This window comes from Hyperolius riggenbachi, chromosome 2, assembly GCF_040937935.1.
Source record: "Hyperolius riggenbachi isolate aHypRig1 chromosome 2, aHypRig1.pri, whole genome shotgun sequence".
In the NCBI taxonomy this organism is placed as follows: Eukaryota; Metazoa; Chordata; class Amphibia; order Anura; family Hyperoliidae; genus Hyperolius; species Hyperolius riggenbachi.
Window position 1 is genome coordinate 180,303,504 of NC_090647.1, and position 14,865 is coordinate 180,318,368.

At 44.1% G+C, this 14,865-nt stretch overlaps 2 protein-coding genes across 5 annotated transcripts in view; one reads left to right on the forward strand and one right to left on the reverse strand.

The window, feature by feature from the left end:
• DIS3 (DIS3 homolog, exosome endoribonuclease and 3'-5' exoribonuclease) overlaps positions 1 to 13,341 on the reverse strand; it is an 85,047-nt gene extending 71,706 nt beyond the window's left edge. Inside the window, exons 1-2 of one of the 2 annotated variants that reach the window (XM_068267847.1) lie at positions 13,321 to 13,341; positions 8,928 to 9,163 (exon numbers count right to left, since the gene is read on the reverse strand). In XM_068267847.1, coding sequence (XP_068123948.1) covers positions 8,928 to 9,146 — 219 coding nt within the window. In that variant the 5' untranslated portion in view covers positions 9,147 to 9,163; positions 13,321 to 13,341. Of the gene's footprint in view, positions 1 to 8,927; positions 9,164 to 12,479; positions 12,560 to 13,320 lie in introns of those variants that run through there. The other variant, XM_068267848.1, reaches the window with a different exon arrangement.
• A 181-nt stretch (positions 13,342 to 13,522) lies between these two features.
• Positions 13,523 to 14,865, forward strand: part of PIBF1 (progesterone immunomodulatory binding factor 1) — a 212,868-nt gene continuing 211,525 nt past the window's right edge. Inside the window, exon 1 of one of the 3 annotated variants that reach the window (XM_068267851.1) lies at positions 13,523 to 13,570. The gene's annotated coding sequence lies outside the window, so the exon portion shown is untranslated. The other 2 variants (XM_068267849.1, XM_068267850.1) reach the window with 2 other exon arrangements.

Consider the following 14,865-nt stretch of genomic DNA (forward strand, 5'->3'; position numbering starts at 1 on the left):
TCTGCATAAAATGAACCTTCATTTTGGATGAATTACTATGTTATAAGCTTCTTAATGACCATCTCTGATTCCAAGGGCTCTTTCTCACCAAAAACCACAACCGCGTTTTTGCATTTTTCGCGGTTTGCGATTTTCCTGATGTTCACCTCAAAGAAAAAATGCAGCAGCACTACCATTGCATTTTTAGAAAATCGGAAATGCATTCAGTGTGAATGCATTCTCACGATTCCACTTTACTGTACTTGCGATTGGAAAATCGCAAGCCTTTTCAAAAACAAGTTACGCGCATTTGCCCATGTAATCTTTTCTAGCTTATCTACTGACTTATGATTGAAAACGTCATGGATCCAACCAATTGATACTGTTACATCTAAATGCATAAATACATTGCAGAAGGCACCAGACTGCTGTAGTTGATTAAGGCCTGAAACCCACTAGCAGCGCTTTCTAAGCACCAGTGATTTGTTAAGCTCTTGCTAATGCAATACTATGGGGGAGTTTTAATACATCAGATCTCTCAAGTGGGATCACACACACAGGATTACATTAGCAAGAGCTTTGCAAACAATAAGCGCTCACAAGGGCAACTGAAGTCAGAGGTATTTGAAGGCTGCCTTTCATTTCCAACAAGGCTGCCAGGCAACTGGTATTGCTTAAAGTGAACTTAAACTTTGGCAAACAAAAGTTTCACTTACCTGGGGCTTCTACCGGCCCCCTGAAGACATTCTGTACCTGCGCCGCTACTCAACGATCCTCCAGTCCCCGCAGCTAGGTTTCGAGCCACAATGCTGTCCTGGCCATGCACGTCCCCGCTCGCACACATGCCGCTGCCCTACTGCGCATGCACAAGACAGCAACAGTGACATGAAAAAAAGACACCCGTGGCCAGGGCTACTCAGGCGCAGTGGCTCGGAGACTGGCCAGTCGCCGAAAAATGAAACTCAGCCGCAGCGGGGGAAAAAGATTGCTTACAGCTTAGAAACTATTATGCCAGATTTTTTTTAACCACTTGAGGACCACAGTCTATCTACCCCTTAAGGACCAGAGCCTTTTTTTCCATTCAGACCACTGCAGCTTTCACGGTTTATTGCTCGGTCATACAACCTACCATCTAAAAATGGATTTTACCTCCTTTTCTTGTCACTAATACAGCTTTCTTTTGGTGCCATTTGATTGCTGCTGCGATTTTTAGTTTTTATTATATTCATCAAAAAAAACATGAATTTTGTCAAAAAAATGTTTTTGTTTTTTTTTACTTTCTGTGATAAAATTTATCAAATAAAGTAAAATTTCTGTATACATTTTTGTCCACATTTATTGTGCTACATGTCTTGGATTTAAAAAAAAAACATTCAGTGTATATTTATTGGTTTGGGTAAAAGTTATAGCGTTTACAAACTATGGTGCAAAAAGTGACTTTTCCCATTTTAAAGCATCGCAAGGGCAGGGTCCTCCTCCTAATGTTTACTGTTTTTGTCACAATATTTGTGCTGCTTGGAACTCTGTTGTACATTTTGTTAGTGTATCTATGTATGTATCTATGTTCCCCTTGTCGTCTTATTGTGCTTTGTAAAGCGCTGCGGAATATGTTGGCGCTATATAAATAAAAAAAAATAATAATAATCTCTGACTTTTCTGAGCACCTGTCATGTTTCATGAGGTGCTAAAATTCCAGGATAGTATAAATACCCCCCAAATGACACCATTTTTGAAAGAAGACATCCCAAAGTATTCACTGAGAGGCATGGTGAGTTCATAGAAGATTTTATTTTTTGTCACAAGTTAGCGGAAAATGACACTTTGAGACAAAAAAAAAAGGTTTCCATTTCTGCTAGCTTGTGACAAAAAAAAAAATGGGGTCATTTGTGGGGTGTGTTTACTGTCCTGGCATTTTGAGGGGTGCTAAATTGTAAGCACCCCTGTAAAGCCTAAAAGGTGCTCATTGGACTTTGGGCCCCTTAGCGCAGTTAGGCTGCAAAAAAGTGCCACACATGTGGTATTGCCGTACTCAGGAGAAGTAGTATACTGGTAATGTGTTTTGGGGTGTATTTTTACACATACCCATGCTGGGTGGGAGAAATATATCTGTAAGGCCTGGTGCACACCAAAACCCGCTAGCAGATCCGTAAAATGCTAGCAGATTTTGAAACGCTTTTTCTTTTTTTTCTGTAGCGTTTCAGCTAGCGTTTTGCAGTTTTGTGTAGCGGTTTTGGTGTAGTAGATTTCATATATTGTTACAGTAAAGCTGTTACTGAACAGCTTCAGTAACAAAAACGCCGGCAAAACCGCTCTGAACAGGCGTTTTTCAGAGCAGTTTGCGTTTTTCCTATACTTAACATTGAGGCAGAAACGCATCCGAAATCCAAAAAATGCCTCACCCCGGGAGGATTCGTTTCTGCAAATCGCCTCCCTCTCTGGTGTGCACCATCCCATTGAGATACATTGACCAAGCGGATCCGCAGCCGCAAGCGGCTGCAGAAACGCTGAAAAAGCCGCTCGGTGTGCACCAGCCCTAAATGACAATGTTTTGATTTTTTATTTTTATTTTTTTTTTTTTTTTTACACACAATTGTTCATTTACAGAGAGATTTCTCCCACCCAGCATGTGTAAAAATACACCCCAAAACACGTATACTACTTCTCCTGAGTACAGCGATACCACACGTGTGGCACTTTTTTGCACCCTAACTGCGCTAAGGGGCCCAAAGTCCAATGAGTACCTTTAGGATTTCACAGGTCGTTTTGAGACATTTGGTTTCAAGACTACGCCTCACGGTTTAGGGCCCCTAAAATGCCAGGGCAGTATAGGAACCCCACAAGTGACCCCATTTTAGAAAGACAACCCCACAAGGCATTATGTTAGGAGTATGGTGACTTCATAGAAGATTTTTTTTTTGTCACAAGTTAGTGGAAAATTACACTTTGTGAAAAAAAAAAAAAATCAACTTCCGCTAACTTGTGACAAAAAATAAAATCTTCTATGAACTCACCATACCCCTAACGGAATACCTTGGGGTGTCTTCTTTCTAAAATTGGGTCACTTGTGGGGTTCCTATACTGCCCTGGCATTTTAGGGGCCCTAAACCGTGAGGAGTAGTCTTGAAACCAAATGTCTCAAAATGACCTGTGAAATCCTAAAAGGTACTCATTGGACTTTGCGCCCCTTAGCGCAGTTAGGGTGCAAAAAAGTGCCACACGTGGTACTGCCGTGCTCAGAAGAAGTAGTATAATGTGTTTTGTGGTGTATTTTTACATATATCCATGCTGGGTGGGAGAAATGACAATTTTTGGATTTTTTTTTTAATTTTTTATTTTTTTTTACACACAATTGTCTATTTACAGAGATATTTCTCCCACCCAGCATGGGTATGTGTAAAAATACACCCCAAAACACATACTACTTCTCCTGAGTACAGCGATACCACACGTGTGGCACTTTTTTGCACCCTAACTGCGCTAAGGGGACCAATGTCCTGAGTACCTTTAGGATTTCACAGGTCATTTTGAGGCATTTGGTTTTTAGACTACTCACGGTTTAGGGCCCCTAAAATGCCAGGGCAGCATAGGAACCCCACAAGTGACCCCATTTTAGAAAGAAGACACCCCAAGGTATTCCGTTAGTAGTATGGTGAGTTTATAGAAGATTTCATTTTTTGTGACAAGTTAGCGGAAATAGTTTTTTTTTTTTTTTCACAAAGTGTCATTTTCCAATAACTTGTGACAAAAAAATAAAAACTTCTATGAACTCACCATACTACTAACGGAATACCTTGGGGTGTCTTCTTTCTAAAATGGGGTCACTTGTGGGGTTCCTACACTGCCCTGGCATTTTAGGGGCCCTAAACCGTGAGGAGTAGTCTAGAAACCAAATGCCTCAAAATGACCCGTGAATAGGACGTTGGGCCCCTTAGCGCACCTAGGCTGCAAAAAAGTGTCACACATGTGGTATCGCCGTAGGAGAAGTAGTATAATGTGTTTTGGGGTGTATTTTTTTTACACATACCTATACTAGATGGGAGAAATATCTCTGCAAATTGACAATGGTGTGTAAAAAAAAAAAAAAAAAAAAAATTGTCATTTACAGAGATATTTCTCCCACCCAGCATGGGTATGTGTAAAAATACACCCCAAAACACATTATACTACTTCTCCTGAGTACGGCGATACCACATGTGTGACACTTTTTTGCAGCCTAGGTGCGCTAAGGGGCCCAACGTCCTATTCACGGGTCATTTTGAGGCATTTGGTCTCTAGACTACTCACGGTTTAGGGCCCCTAAAATGCCAGGGCAGTATAGGAACCCCACAAGTGACCCCATTTTAGAAAGAAGACACCCCAAGGTATTCCATTAGGAGTATGGTGAGTTCATAGAAGATTTTATTTTTTGTCACAAGTTAGTGGAAAATGACACTTTGTGAAAATAAAAATAAAAATCAATTTCCACTAGCTTTTGACAAAAAAATAAAATCTTCTATGAACTCGTCACACACCTAACTGAATACCTTGGGGTGTCTTTTTTTCTAAAATGGGGTCACTTATGGGGTTCCTATACTGCCCTGGCATTTTAGGGGCCCAAAACCATGAGGAGTAGTCTGGAAACCAAATGCCTCAAAATGACTGTTCAGGGGTATAAGCATCTGCAAATTTTAATTACAGGTGGTCTATGAGGGGGCGAATTTTGAGGAACCAGTCATAAGCAGGGTGGCCTCTTAGATGACAGGTTGTATTGGGCCTGATCTGATGGATAGGAGTGCTGGGGGGGGGGGGGGGGGGTGACAGGAGGTGATTGATGGGTGTCTCAGGGGGTGATTAGAGGGGGGAATAGATGCAAGCAATGCACTGGCGAGGTGATCAGGGCTGGGGTCTGAGGGCGTTCTGAGGGTGTGGGCAGGTGATTGGGTGCCCTAGGGGCAGATAGGGGTTTGATCTGATTGGTAGCGGTGACAGGGGGTGATTGATGGGTGATCAGTGGGTGATTAGATGGCAGAACAGATGTAAACAATGCACTTTGGAGGTGATCTGAGGGTGGGTCTGTGGGCGATCTGATGGTGTGGGTGGGTGATCAGATGCCTGTAAGAGGCAGGTTAGGGTCTGATCTGATGGGTGGCAGTGACAGGGGGTGATAGGCGGGCAATTGACGGGTGATTACAGGGGAGGATAGATGTATACAGTACACAGGGGGGGGGGGGGGCTGGGGAGGATCTGAGGGTGTGTGGGGCTCATCAGGAGACCCCAGAGGGCAGATTAAGACCTAATAAAAAACAGCGCTGACAGATAGTGACAGGGAGTGATTGATGGGTGATTGGGTGCAAACAGGGGTCTGGGGGGTGGGCAGGGGGGGGGGGGGGTGTCTGAGGTGTGCTGTGGGTGATCAGAGGGCAGGGGGGGGGGGGCAGATCAGTGTGTATGGGTACGACTTAGGGTGGCTGCAGCCTGCCCTGGTGGTCCCTCGATCACTGGGACCACCAGGGCAGGAGGCAGCCTGTATAATACACTTTGTATACATTACAAAGTATATTATACACTTTGTATGCGACGATCGAGTATTTACATCCCGCCGACGTTTACTACCGGCCGGCGGGATGACGTCGCGGGTGGGCGGAGCCTGTTGCCAGGGGCAGCGCACGTCACCAGTGACGCGATCGCTGCCCCGCAGAGCCGAAAGGAGCCGCCACCGAATGGCGTATTGCGGTCCTTTCGGCGTCCACTTTGCCGCCGCCCATCGGCTGTGGGCGGTCGGCAAGTGGTTAAGCAGAAATTCACTGAATGGGTTAAACATGACATTTTAGTTTTGCATTTAGCTAGAAATCCGCGCTGAGGTTTAGTTACAAATGTATCTTTGTTTGGAATACAAATAGACCTCCGAAAAGCCTGTCTGGGAAGCCCTTTGTGCTCTCTCAGAGAGGTGTTTGTTTATTTTCATTGTAAAATAGATACAATTGTATCTAAGAACCTCAGCACCGAGGAGGATTTCTAGCTAAGGCCCCGTTCACACTGCACGCGTTTCCAGCCGCGTTTTGGAAACGCGTGCAGGTGGCCGACACGCACGACATCAGACATTGCATGCAGTGCAATGTCTGATGTTCACACTGCATGCGTTCCGGACCTGTGCGGTCCGGGAAAGCATGCTGCACGCATTTTTTGTAAAAACGCGTGGCTGTCCCATTCACTTTTCAGTGATGGGATCAGCCACGCAACGCATACGAACGCGGATGGCGTGCGTTGGTACGCGTTGCGGTCCGCATGCGCTGCGGTCCGCGTTCTGCAGTCTGAACGGGGCCTAAATGCAACACTAAAATATCATGTTTAATCCATTCAGTGAATTTCTGCTAAAAAAATCTGGCATAATAGTTTTTAAGCTGTAAGCAATCTTTTAAAGCAAAGTTGAAATGCTGGGTGTTAGACCACTTTAAGGTTCACTTTAAAGGACACCTGAGGTAAGTGTGTGAGGGAGGCTGCCACGTTTATTTCCTTGTAAACAATGTCAGTTGCCTGGCAGTCCTGTAGATTTTCTGCCATACGTAGTGTCTGAGTCAAAACCCTGGAACAAGCCTATGGCTATTTCAGTAAAACCTCAGTCAGCAGAGTCAGAATACCTGATCTGCATATACTTGTTCTGGCTCTATGGTTAAAACTGTGTTTTAATACATTTAGCCATAGAGCCAGAACAAGTATATGCAGATCAGGTACTCTGACTCGGCTGACTGAGGTTTTACTGGATTATCCATAGGCTTGTTCCAGGGTTTTGACTCAGACACTACTTATGCCAGAAAATCAACAGGACTGCCAGGCAACTGGCATTGTTTACAAGGAAATAAATGTGGCAGCCTCCCTATCACACTTGCCTCATTTATCTCCTTGTAAACAATGCCAGTTGCCTGGCAGTGCTGTTGATTTTCTGGCATGTGTAGTGTCTCAGTCAAAACCCTGGAACAAGCCTATGGCTAATCCAGTAAAACCTGAGTCAGCCGAGTCAGAGTACCTGATCTACATATACTTGTTCTGGCTCTATGGCTAAAAGTATTAAATAACAGGATCCGGAGGACTGCCAGGCAACTTGTATTGTTTAAACGGAAATAAGTATGGCAGCCTCCATATCACTCTCACTTTGGGTTCCCTTTAAGCAATACCAGTTTCTGGCAGCCCTGTTGCACTATTTGGCTGGATTAGTGTCTGAATCACACACCTGAAACAAGCATGCAGCTAATCTTGTCAGATTTGACAAACTGCATGCTTGTTCACAGTCTACAGCTAAAAAGTATCAGAGCCAGAGGTTCAGCAGGACTGTCAGGCAACTGGCATTGCTAAAAAGGAAATAAATATGGCAGCCTCCATATCCCTCTCATTTCAGTTGTCTTTTAGGAACCCACAGCTGTGGGCTGGAATACTGATTGTTCTCTGGAAATTAATTTAGGTGTTAAATGTATGCACTTCCCTGTAAGTTAAGAGTCCTAACACACATGAGATCTAAGCTTGCAGTATTAGGTGTATCACATACACTTATTGTAGGGACAGAAAAGAGAAAAAAAAACACTATGAAGATTCCTGCAGTTTTTTTATACAGAAGAATATTGGCCATTTTAAACAATATAAGCAACACTCTTGTCATTTGTAAAAAAAAAAGTTATTTTTGATACAAGTTTCAGGGAGAAAATGGTCAATATGTGAAGCTTCATTCAGGAGGCACATCAAGATTTTTAGAGGCTCTGAAGCTAGGTTTGTGCTGCTAGAATGCATCACTAATACTGTATTTATTTTTTATTGTATTTATAAAGCACCAACATATTACGTAGCGTTGGACTAATTGCTGTATGTCACCCTTAAATATTGTCTGCCACCTTAACTAATGTTAGGGTTGCAGACAATATTTAAGGGTGACATACAGCAATAAGACAATACAGAAATACATGAAAACCAGATAATGCAGCACAGTACCAGGTAATGCTTAGTCAGTCACTGGATGGAAGCATGGAGATTAGGCAAGTCGAGTTCACTCAGATCCATAGGATGGGTGTACGGTAATTGAGGTGTGTGAAAAAGTAGGAGACATAAGGAGGAGGGGAACTTGCTTGAAGGCGTACAATCTAGAGGGAGAGGTCGGGACATGAAAGGTAGGGGACCGCAGTTCAGCTGTGAGTTTAGAGCACTAGTGAGGAAGGGGGGTAGGCCAGAGTTAAAAGGTGAGTTTTGAGGGCCTTCTTGAAGATGTTGAAGGAGAGGGAAACTCTAATGGGGGGAGGTAGGGAATTCCATAGTGTTGGAGCAGCTCTTGAGAAGTCCTGGCAGCTTGCATAGGATTGGGTGATGCGGGGGGCAGTCAGGCGAAGTTCATTGGAGGACAGGAGTGAGCGGCTAGGTGTGTACCTCTGGGTAAGATTGGAAATGTAGATTAGGCAGGTTTTGTGGACAGATTTGTAAGCCAGACACTGTATCTTGAATATGATTCTGGACTGGATAGGAAGCCAGTGGAGGGATTTATGGAGGGGAGCCGCTGTGGTGGAGCGATAGGAGTGGATAATTCTGACTGCCGCATTCATGACGGACTGCAGTGGGCCATTCGGGTCATAGGGAGACCAGACAGAAGGGCATTGTAGTAGTCAAGGTGGGAAATTATGAGGGCATGGATGAGAAGTTTGGCGGTGACTGAGGTCGGATCTTGCAGATGTTATGGAGGTGGAGGTTGCAAGACTTTGTGAGGCTTTGGATGTGGAGGGTGAAGGAGAGTGTGGAGTCCAGGGTGACACCCAGACAGCGGGCTTAAGAGGTAGGGCAAATGGTAGTGTGGTTAACAGTGACATTCATATCTGGGAAGACCCTTTCCCTGTCAGTGTTTCTTGCTTGTTTTATGCAGTGCATGCTTCCTAAGGCTGCTCTGGAGGTATGTACGTAGAATTTTATTAAGGAAAGTACTCATGAAACCGACATACCTGATGTAGCAAAACATTTGTATCAGGTAATATGTAGTGGGGAGACTGGCAAATAGAACTCTCCAGAACGGGCTCCAGCTGAAGTACTGGATTCTCCTGCTTGCATTCGCCACACCCCTTGCAGCCACATGTAATATCGTCCCTCAAGTAATGTTCTCTGACAATTTTTAAAACCCCACCAGAACGAGTCTTCTTCATAAAAGTCTTAGATTTCAACATTTTTGTCCCTTGTGTAGCTGGGAATGACAATAACAAACAAGAACAAAAGTTATGGTTAAATAAATAAAACACTTAGGTAAATAGCTGATATTCTGGATAAACTTAGCATCCTATATCAAAGAAATAAAATAAAAAATAAGCTGCTCTGTAACCTTGCACCAGAAAAACAAAATGTAAGTCTTCCCATACTGGTCTGTGGAAACCCTATAGAGAGAGTACACACACACACACACACACACACACACACACACACACACACACACACACACACACACACACACACACACACACACACACACACACACACACACACACACACACACACACACAGTGTATCAGAAACAGAGAAAGACAAATCCAGAACAAGCATGCAGACCAAATGACTGTACTTCACTGTTCACTGACAGCATACAAGTTCAAGGTTAGTGACCGATGAACTACTAAAGCAAGCATGACAGCCAGGTAATTGCTTAAAGTGGACCTGAACTCATGCACAGGACAAAAGGAAAACATATAGAAATGCACCCTGTATGTATTTAGAGAGTTTAGCCTAATTCCTCCATACCTATGACTAAGCACAAGTTGTAGTTTGATCCCTTAGCTGTTAACAATATGTCTGTGTCCATGAAAGCAGGAAGTAGAAACACTGCAGATTTATTGCAGGGTTTGTATTAGCTATAACAAAGAAATGTTTTTTCTTTAAAAGGTTATTATGCTGTTGCTTATTTTTTAGAGCAGAGAGGAAGTTCTGAGTTCAGGCCCCCTTTAACCAGTGGGGAATCTGATAGGGACATCCTGACAATCACAGCATCCTCTCCAATTTGACAAGCTAGTATGGATGAGGTGAACCAGTGTGAAATTCCATAGGGAACAGCTCTCCAAACACATAATCTATCTATAATGTGAAGCATTTTATTTAACCGAATAGTGCGGGAGTATTATTACTACAACCTATTTGAAACCTAGAAGTTCGGGAGGGTGCTGTCCACCCAATCACGTTACTTGAATTTCTGTATGGATTTCCACTGTGGCTCACCTTAACCATATTACTACAACCGGAGAGTGGACATAGTTATTTATATTCTTCTGTGCTCTGTGATGGTATAACTCTTCCACCTGGAGTAAAACTCATCCAATGCGTTCAGTGAACCATGTTAAATAACACAGAGATGCATCACATAGGGTGTAACATACGCACACAGTACACTCAGTGTATGTACACTCTGAAAGTAGTGAAACCGCCATCTTAAAGTTAGGGTGGGAAGCCTGCGTGCCCCCCCCCCCCCCCCAGAGTGCTTGCTTACCCTCCAGCTTCTTATAATTCAACACATATCGGCAGCCATTGCGTCCATACACAAGCATTCTATATCCAACAAGAAGCTCATCATAGTGTAAAACAGTTTTATTACAATATGAAAGCCCTGCTCAAGCACTACGTACAAAATCAATACTTGTAAAACAGCATATAGCAATCTCTTATACTCGCCGTCCGTCTCCGTCCTGTTACTCCATGCAGCTAGTCACAGTTAGGTGATGCTGAAGCTTGCATCCTAGCTCCTATGTCCTATTACCTACCTATAAAGTGATAAGTACTGTTGTCATCTGACACCCCCATTGTGCGCAGCTTTCTCTTGATTATGGACATAGTTATTACCACCTATAACAACCCTGAATGTGGAACAGGGCGCAGTCATTGGAGAACTGCTGAAACAACATCCAATCATTTTAGCATAATTTCCCTATGAGGTTTTCCATGGGTCACCTAAACCATACTGGCGCCACAAGCACAGCCTACGTATGTAATTGTCCTCCAACGCAACCAGCTAGAGTACCTTGAACTATTAAGCAAAAGTCAGTTTTTCATACTTTCACAGATTTTGCAATGATGAAAAACAGTTGAACAGATTAACACATGTATCCCTCAGAAATAGGCAGTGCAAGATTCAGGATGGGAAGCAGAGTCAGAGTCCAGAAGTAAAATCTGCAGATACCTAAGACTGATGCTTTATTGGATATTCATAAAAATACCAACAGTAATGAAATATGGCATGCGTGGATTTCCATTCTTTCATTCTGGACAGAAAACAATACTCAGAATATAAAATGCACTTTCAGATTAAAACTGGAGCAAGAGGTATATGGAGGCTGCCATAGTTATATCTTTTTAAACAGTACTAGCTGCCTGGCTGTCCTACTCTGCCTCTAATGCTGGTGATACACGGTGCGTTTTCTTCTTATCAATCGAGTTGCTGATGGCTCGATTGATAATTTCCGACATGTCCGATCACCGCGCGGATCGATTCCCCGTTCGATACCCGCGGGCAGACAATAGCGGAAATCGAGCGGAAGATAAAGAAGCGCCCGCGGGGACGAGCGGGAATCGATCCGGGTGGCCACGGTGGGAGTGGGTCCGGCTGCTAATTGAGCCGCCGGGTCGACTCATGTATTCCCAGCATAATACATGTAGCCATAGACGCTGAACAAGCATGCAGCAGACCAAGTGTTTCTGACATCATTTCAGATCTGACAAGATTAGCTGCACGCTAGTTTCAGGTGCATGTGTGATGCACTACTGCAGCCAAAGAGATCAGCAGAGCTTCCAGGCAACTGGTATTGTTTAAAAGGAGCCTTAACCCTGAAAAAGAAAAAAGGTTTCACTTACCCAGGGCTTCCCCAAGCCCCCTGTAGCTGTCCAGTCCTCGACTGTCCTCCAGTCCAGGCACGGCTTAGTTTCGTTTTCGGACTACCAATAGTCGGCCTCTGGCAACGCGTTTTCTTTTTCACGCCGTCAAGCTTGTCCTGCGCAGGGACACGCTTGTCGGCGGGAATGCAAAAAAGCATATGCGAGACTGGGGGCCAAATCTCAGTCGACCGAAAACTAAACTAACCTGCGGCGGGGACTGGGAGGACAACCGAGGACCAGCGAGGGCACAGGACAGCTGCAGGAGGCTTGGGTACGCCCCAGGTAAGTGAAAACATTTTTTTACCTTCCCAGGGTTAAGGTTTCCTTTAAATGGAAATAAATATGGCAGCCTCCATATCCCTCTCAATTCAGTTGTCCTTTAATTGCAGTAGTGAAATACTAATACAACAATTCATAAACACCTTTACAAAATACAAGTGAGTAACATAGAGGAAGGGGGGATTTGAATCGAGAACAGTGACCCTCTCTAAAAACGAGAGCCACGCACGCAAGTGAGAGCAGCTGGTAACACACGACAAATAACGCTTATAACTTTCAAGCGAGCCGCCCCATAACGTACAGCTTTAGCTATAACCACGCATACAATAGAATCATACATTGATTTGCAATGCTCAATGTGGATTGCTCACCTCTCACTTTCCCTTACTGCATATACACTGCGCGCATGCGTAGAACCCACATGTATCAGCCGGAAACGCTTCGTCAGATGGCCACCAATCAGATTAGCAGGCCGTCAGACCGAGGCGCGATCCGCAAACTAGGAAAAGTTTAGTGTCATGTGATTAGGCTAGCTAATCACCGTTTGCTTTCATTTCTTGTATGGATAGTGATGGAGGGGCGTAGCTTTGTACGGTGCATGCGCAGTAAGAGGCTGTAGCTAGTGGGAAGTTCGGATCTTTTCAATGATCCGGATGATTCGAATCGGATCATTGAAAAGATCCGGATCTTTGATCCGAATCTCGGATCATTTTACTACCGAAGCATTCGGGGTGAGATGACTAGCAGGACAGGTCTTTCCCTGCTGTGGACAGGAGAAGGGGAGGGGGGTGAACACACAGAGAGAAGGGGAGAAGATGGACAGAGGGCAGGGAGTGGACAGAGAAGGGAGGAGGGACGAGCAGAGAGCAGAAATGTTTGCACACAATACCCACATGCTGCAATCATATGCTTTACATGTATTTATTTCACCTATATGCTCATCTGTGTACTTTCCATGCAAACGTCACACAGTGAAGGAAAGCATTCCCAGAAGATAAGTGCAGCTGTTTAGTGCCGAGTGGAGGAGGATCATTTTGCCCTGCAATCACAGTGCCTGCAAAGTTACTGAGCTGTGCTGAGCCAAAAGCTTCAAATGTGTTCACTGTGCACAACTACGGAACAGCCAGCCTATAATGAGAAGCACGTTTCAGCCAGTATGTGTGCTCTACACATATCTGGCAGTGGCACCCATGTCCCCTCTCTCTTATCTACCTGCTGTCCCTGCAAGGCTGCCTCCCATCCAACAGAGCCATCCATCTCAGCTCTGCTTCCAGGACCCCGCTGCCCGCTGAGAGGGGGCGTGTCGCTTCTGGCCCCGCCCCTTTTGCGATCCGAATCGTTCATTTTGATGATTCGGATGATCGACTCATTAAATAGATTCGGATCAAAGATCCGAATCGTTCATGATCCGGACAACACTAATAGGCGGTAGTAACAGCGCCAAGCAGTGTACAGGGAGCTGGTATGTGCTGCTGGGGATGGTAGTTGTCCCTTTCTCTTGTCTGTTATAATAGAGGCACCAGTGCCCGGCATCACCCTTCACAGCGGCGGTAAGAGGCATCGCTTGCTAATGTCACCTCTAGGTTCCTTTTCAGTTTGTCTTCCAATGGTTGCCAACATCTGTTCCTAGGTTACAGGCTGTAATACTGGCCATACACCTGTACATTTTAGTATAATTTTCAGCCAATTATAAATTGGGATGATTGCAAAACAATAATAGATCTAAAGCTTATGGGTCCCCAGTTTATCAAAATGATCATACTTCATCGAATCTAATGATCAGTATGAATGTTATCTTGTCAGATTCATTTTGATTAGATTTTGCATAGATGTTTATAGGATCTAAAGTGCCACTGAGCATTGACAACTGAAAGTGTGTGACCAGTATAAAGACTGATTTCAGAATACCCATTGAAATAGCATACAAATGCTATAGAGTATGTACAAAGTCATTTGGAATGTAAATTAACCCCATAATACCCACCAGCAGCACTAACTTTGCAACCTGAGTTTCAAGCACAAAGCCCAGCGAGGGGTTTGAAGGTCCTGGTGTGCAATGCAGGGCTGTGGAGTCGGAGTCTGAGCAACTTTTGGGCACCTTGGGTTGGAGTCTGTGGTTTCATAAACTGAGTAGTCAGAGTTGAAGTTGGATGATTTTTATACCCACTCCTTAGCCCTGCAAGGGCTGGGGAATCAAGTAGTCAGCCATTTTTTGTAACCAAAGTTGGCAGTTTCATAAACTGAGGAGCTGAAGTTGGGCGATTTTTGTACCGACTCCACAGTCTAAGGGAACTTAAAGCTAGAATAAAAATTTGAGCGAAGCGAGGACCGAGCCTGCAACCCAGTGAGCGAAGTGAGTGGGCAAGGAGATATTGATTTCACTTTAAATGTATGGTGTTTCAACAATGTATTGACGTTGATTAAAATAAATCAGGGCATATCGCTTTAAATGTATGCTATTTTGGCAGTGTATGGTAGTTTACAAGTGTGATTTGTGTTATAGCGCAGGGGCTATGCATCTCGCGTAGAGTAAACGCACACTAGCTGATGTTCTAGCTATTGGCCCTGGTGAATGCCAGTCCCTGAATGAGATGCACCCTTCCTCTGATTAGTATCACTTTGAAACAAAACATAAAATATACAAATTGAAGATACATTTAAAACTAATTGAGTATCCTGATGGCATCAAGATTCTAACCCCACTGAACTATACTAGCAGTAAAGGGTAGTACACATGCTACAATTTACTGTTGCAGC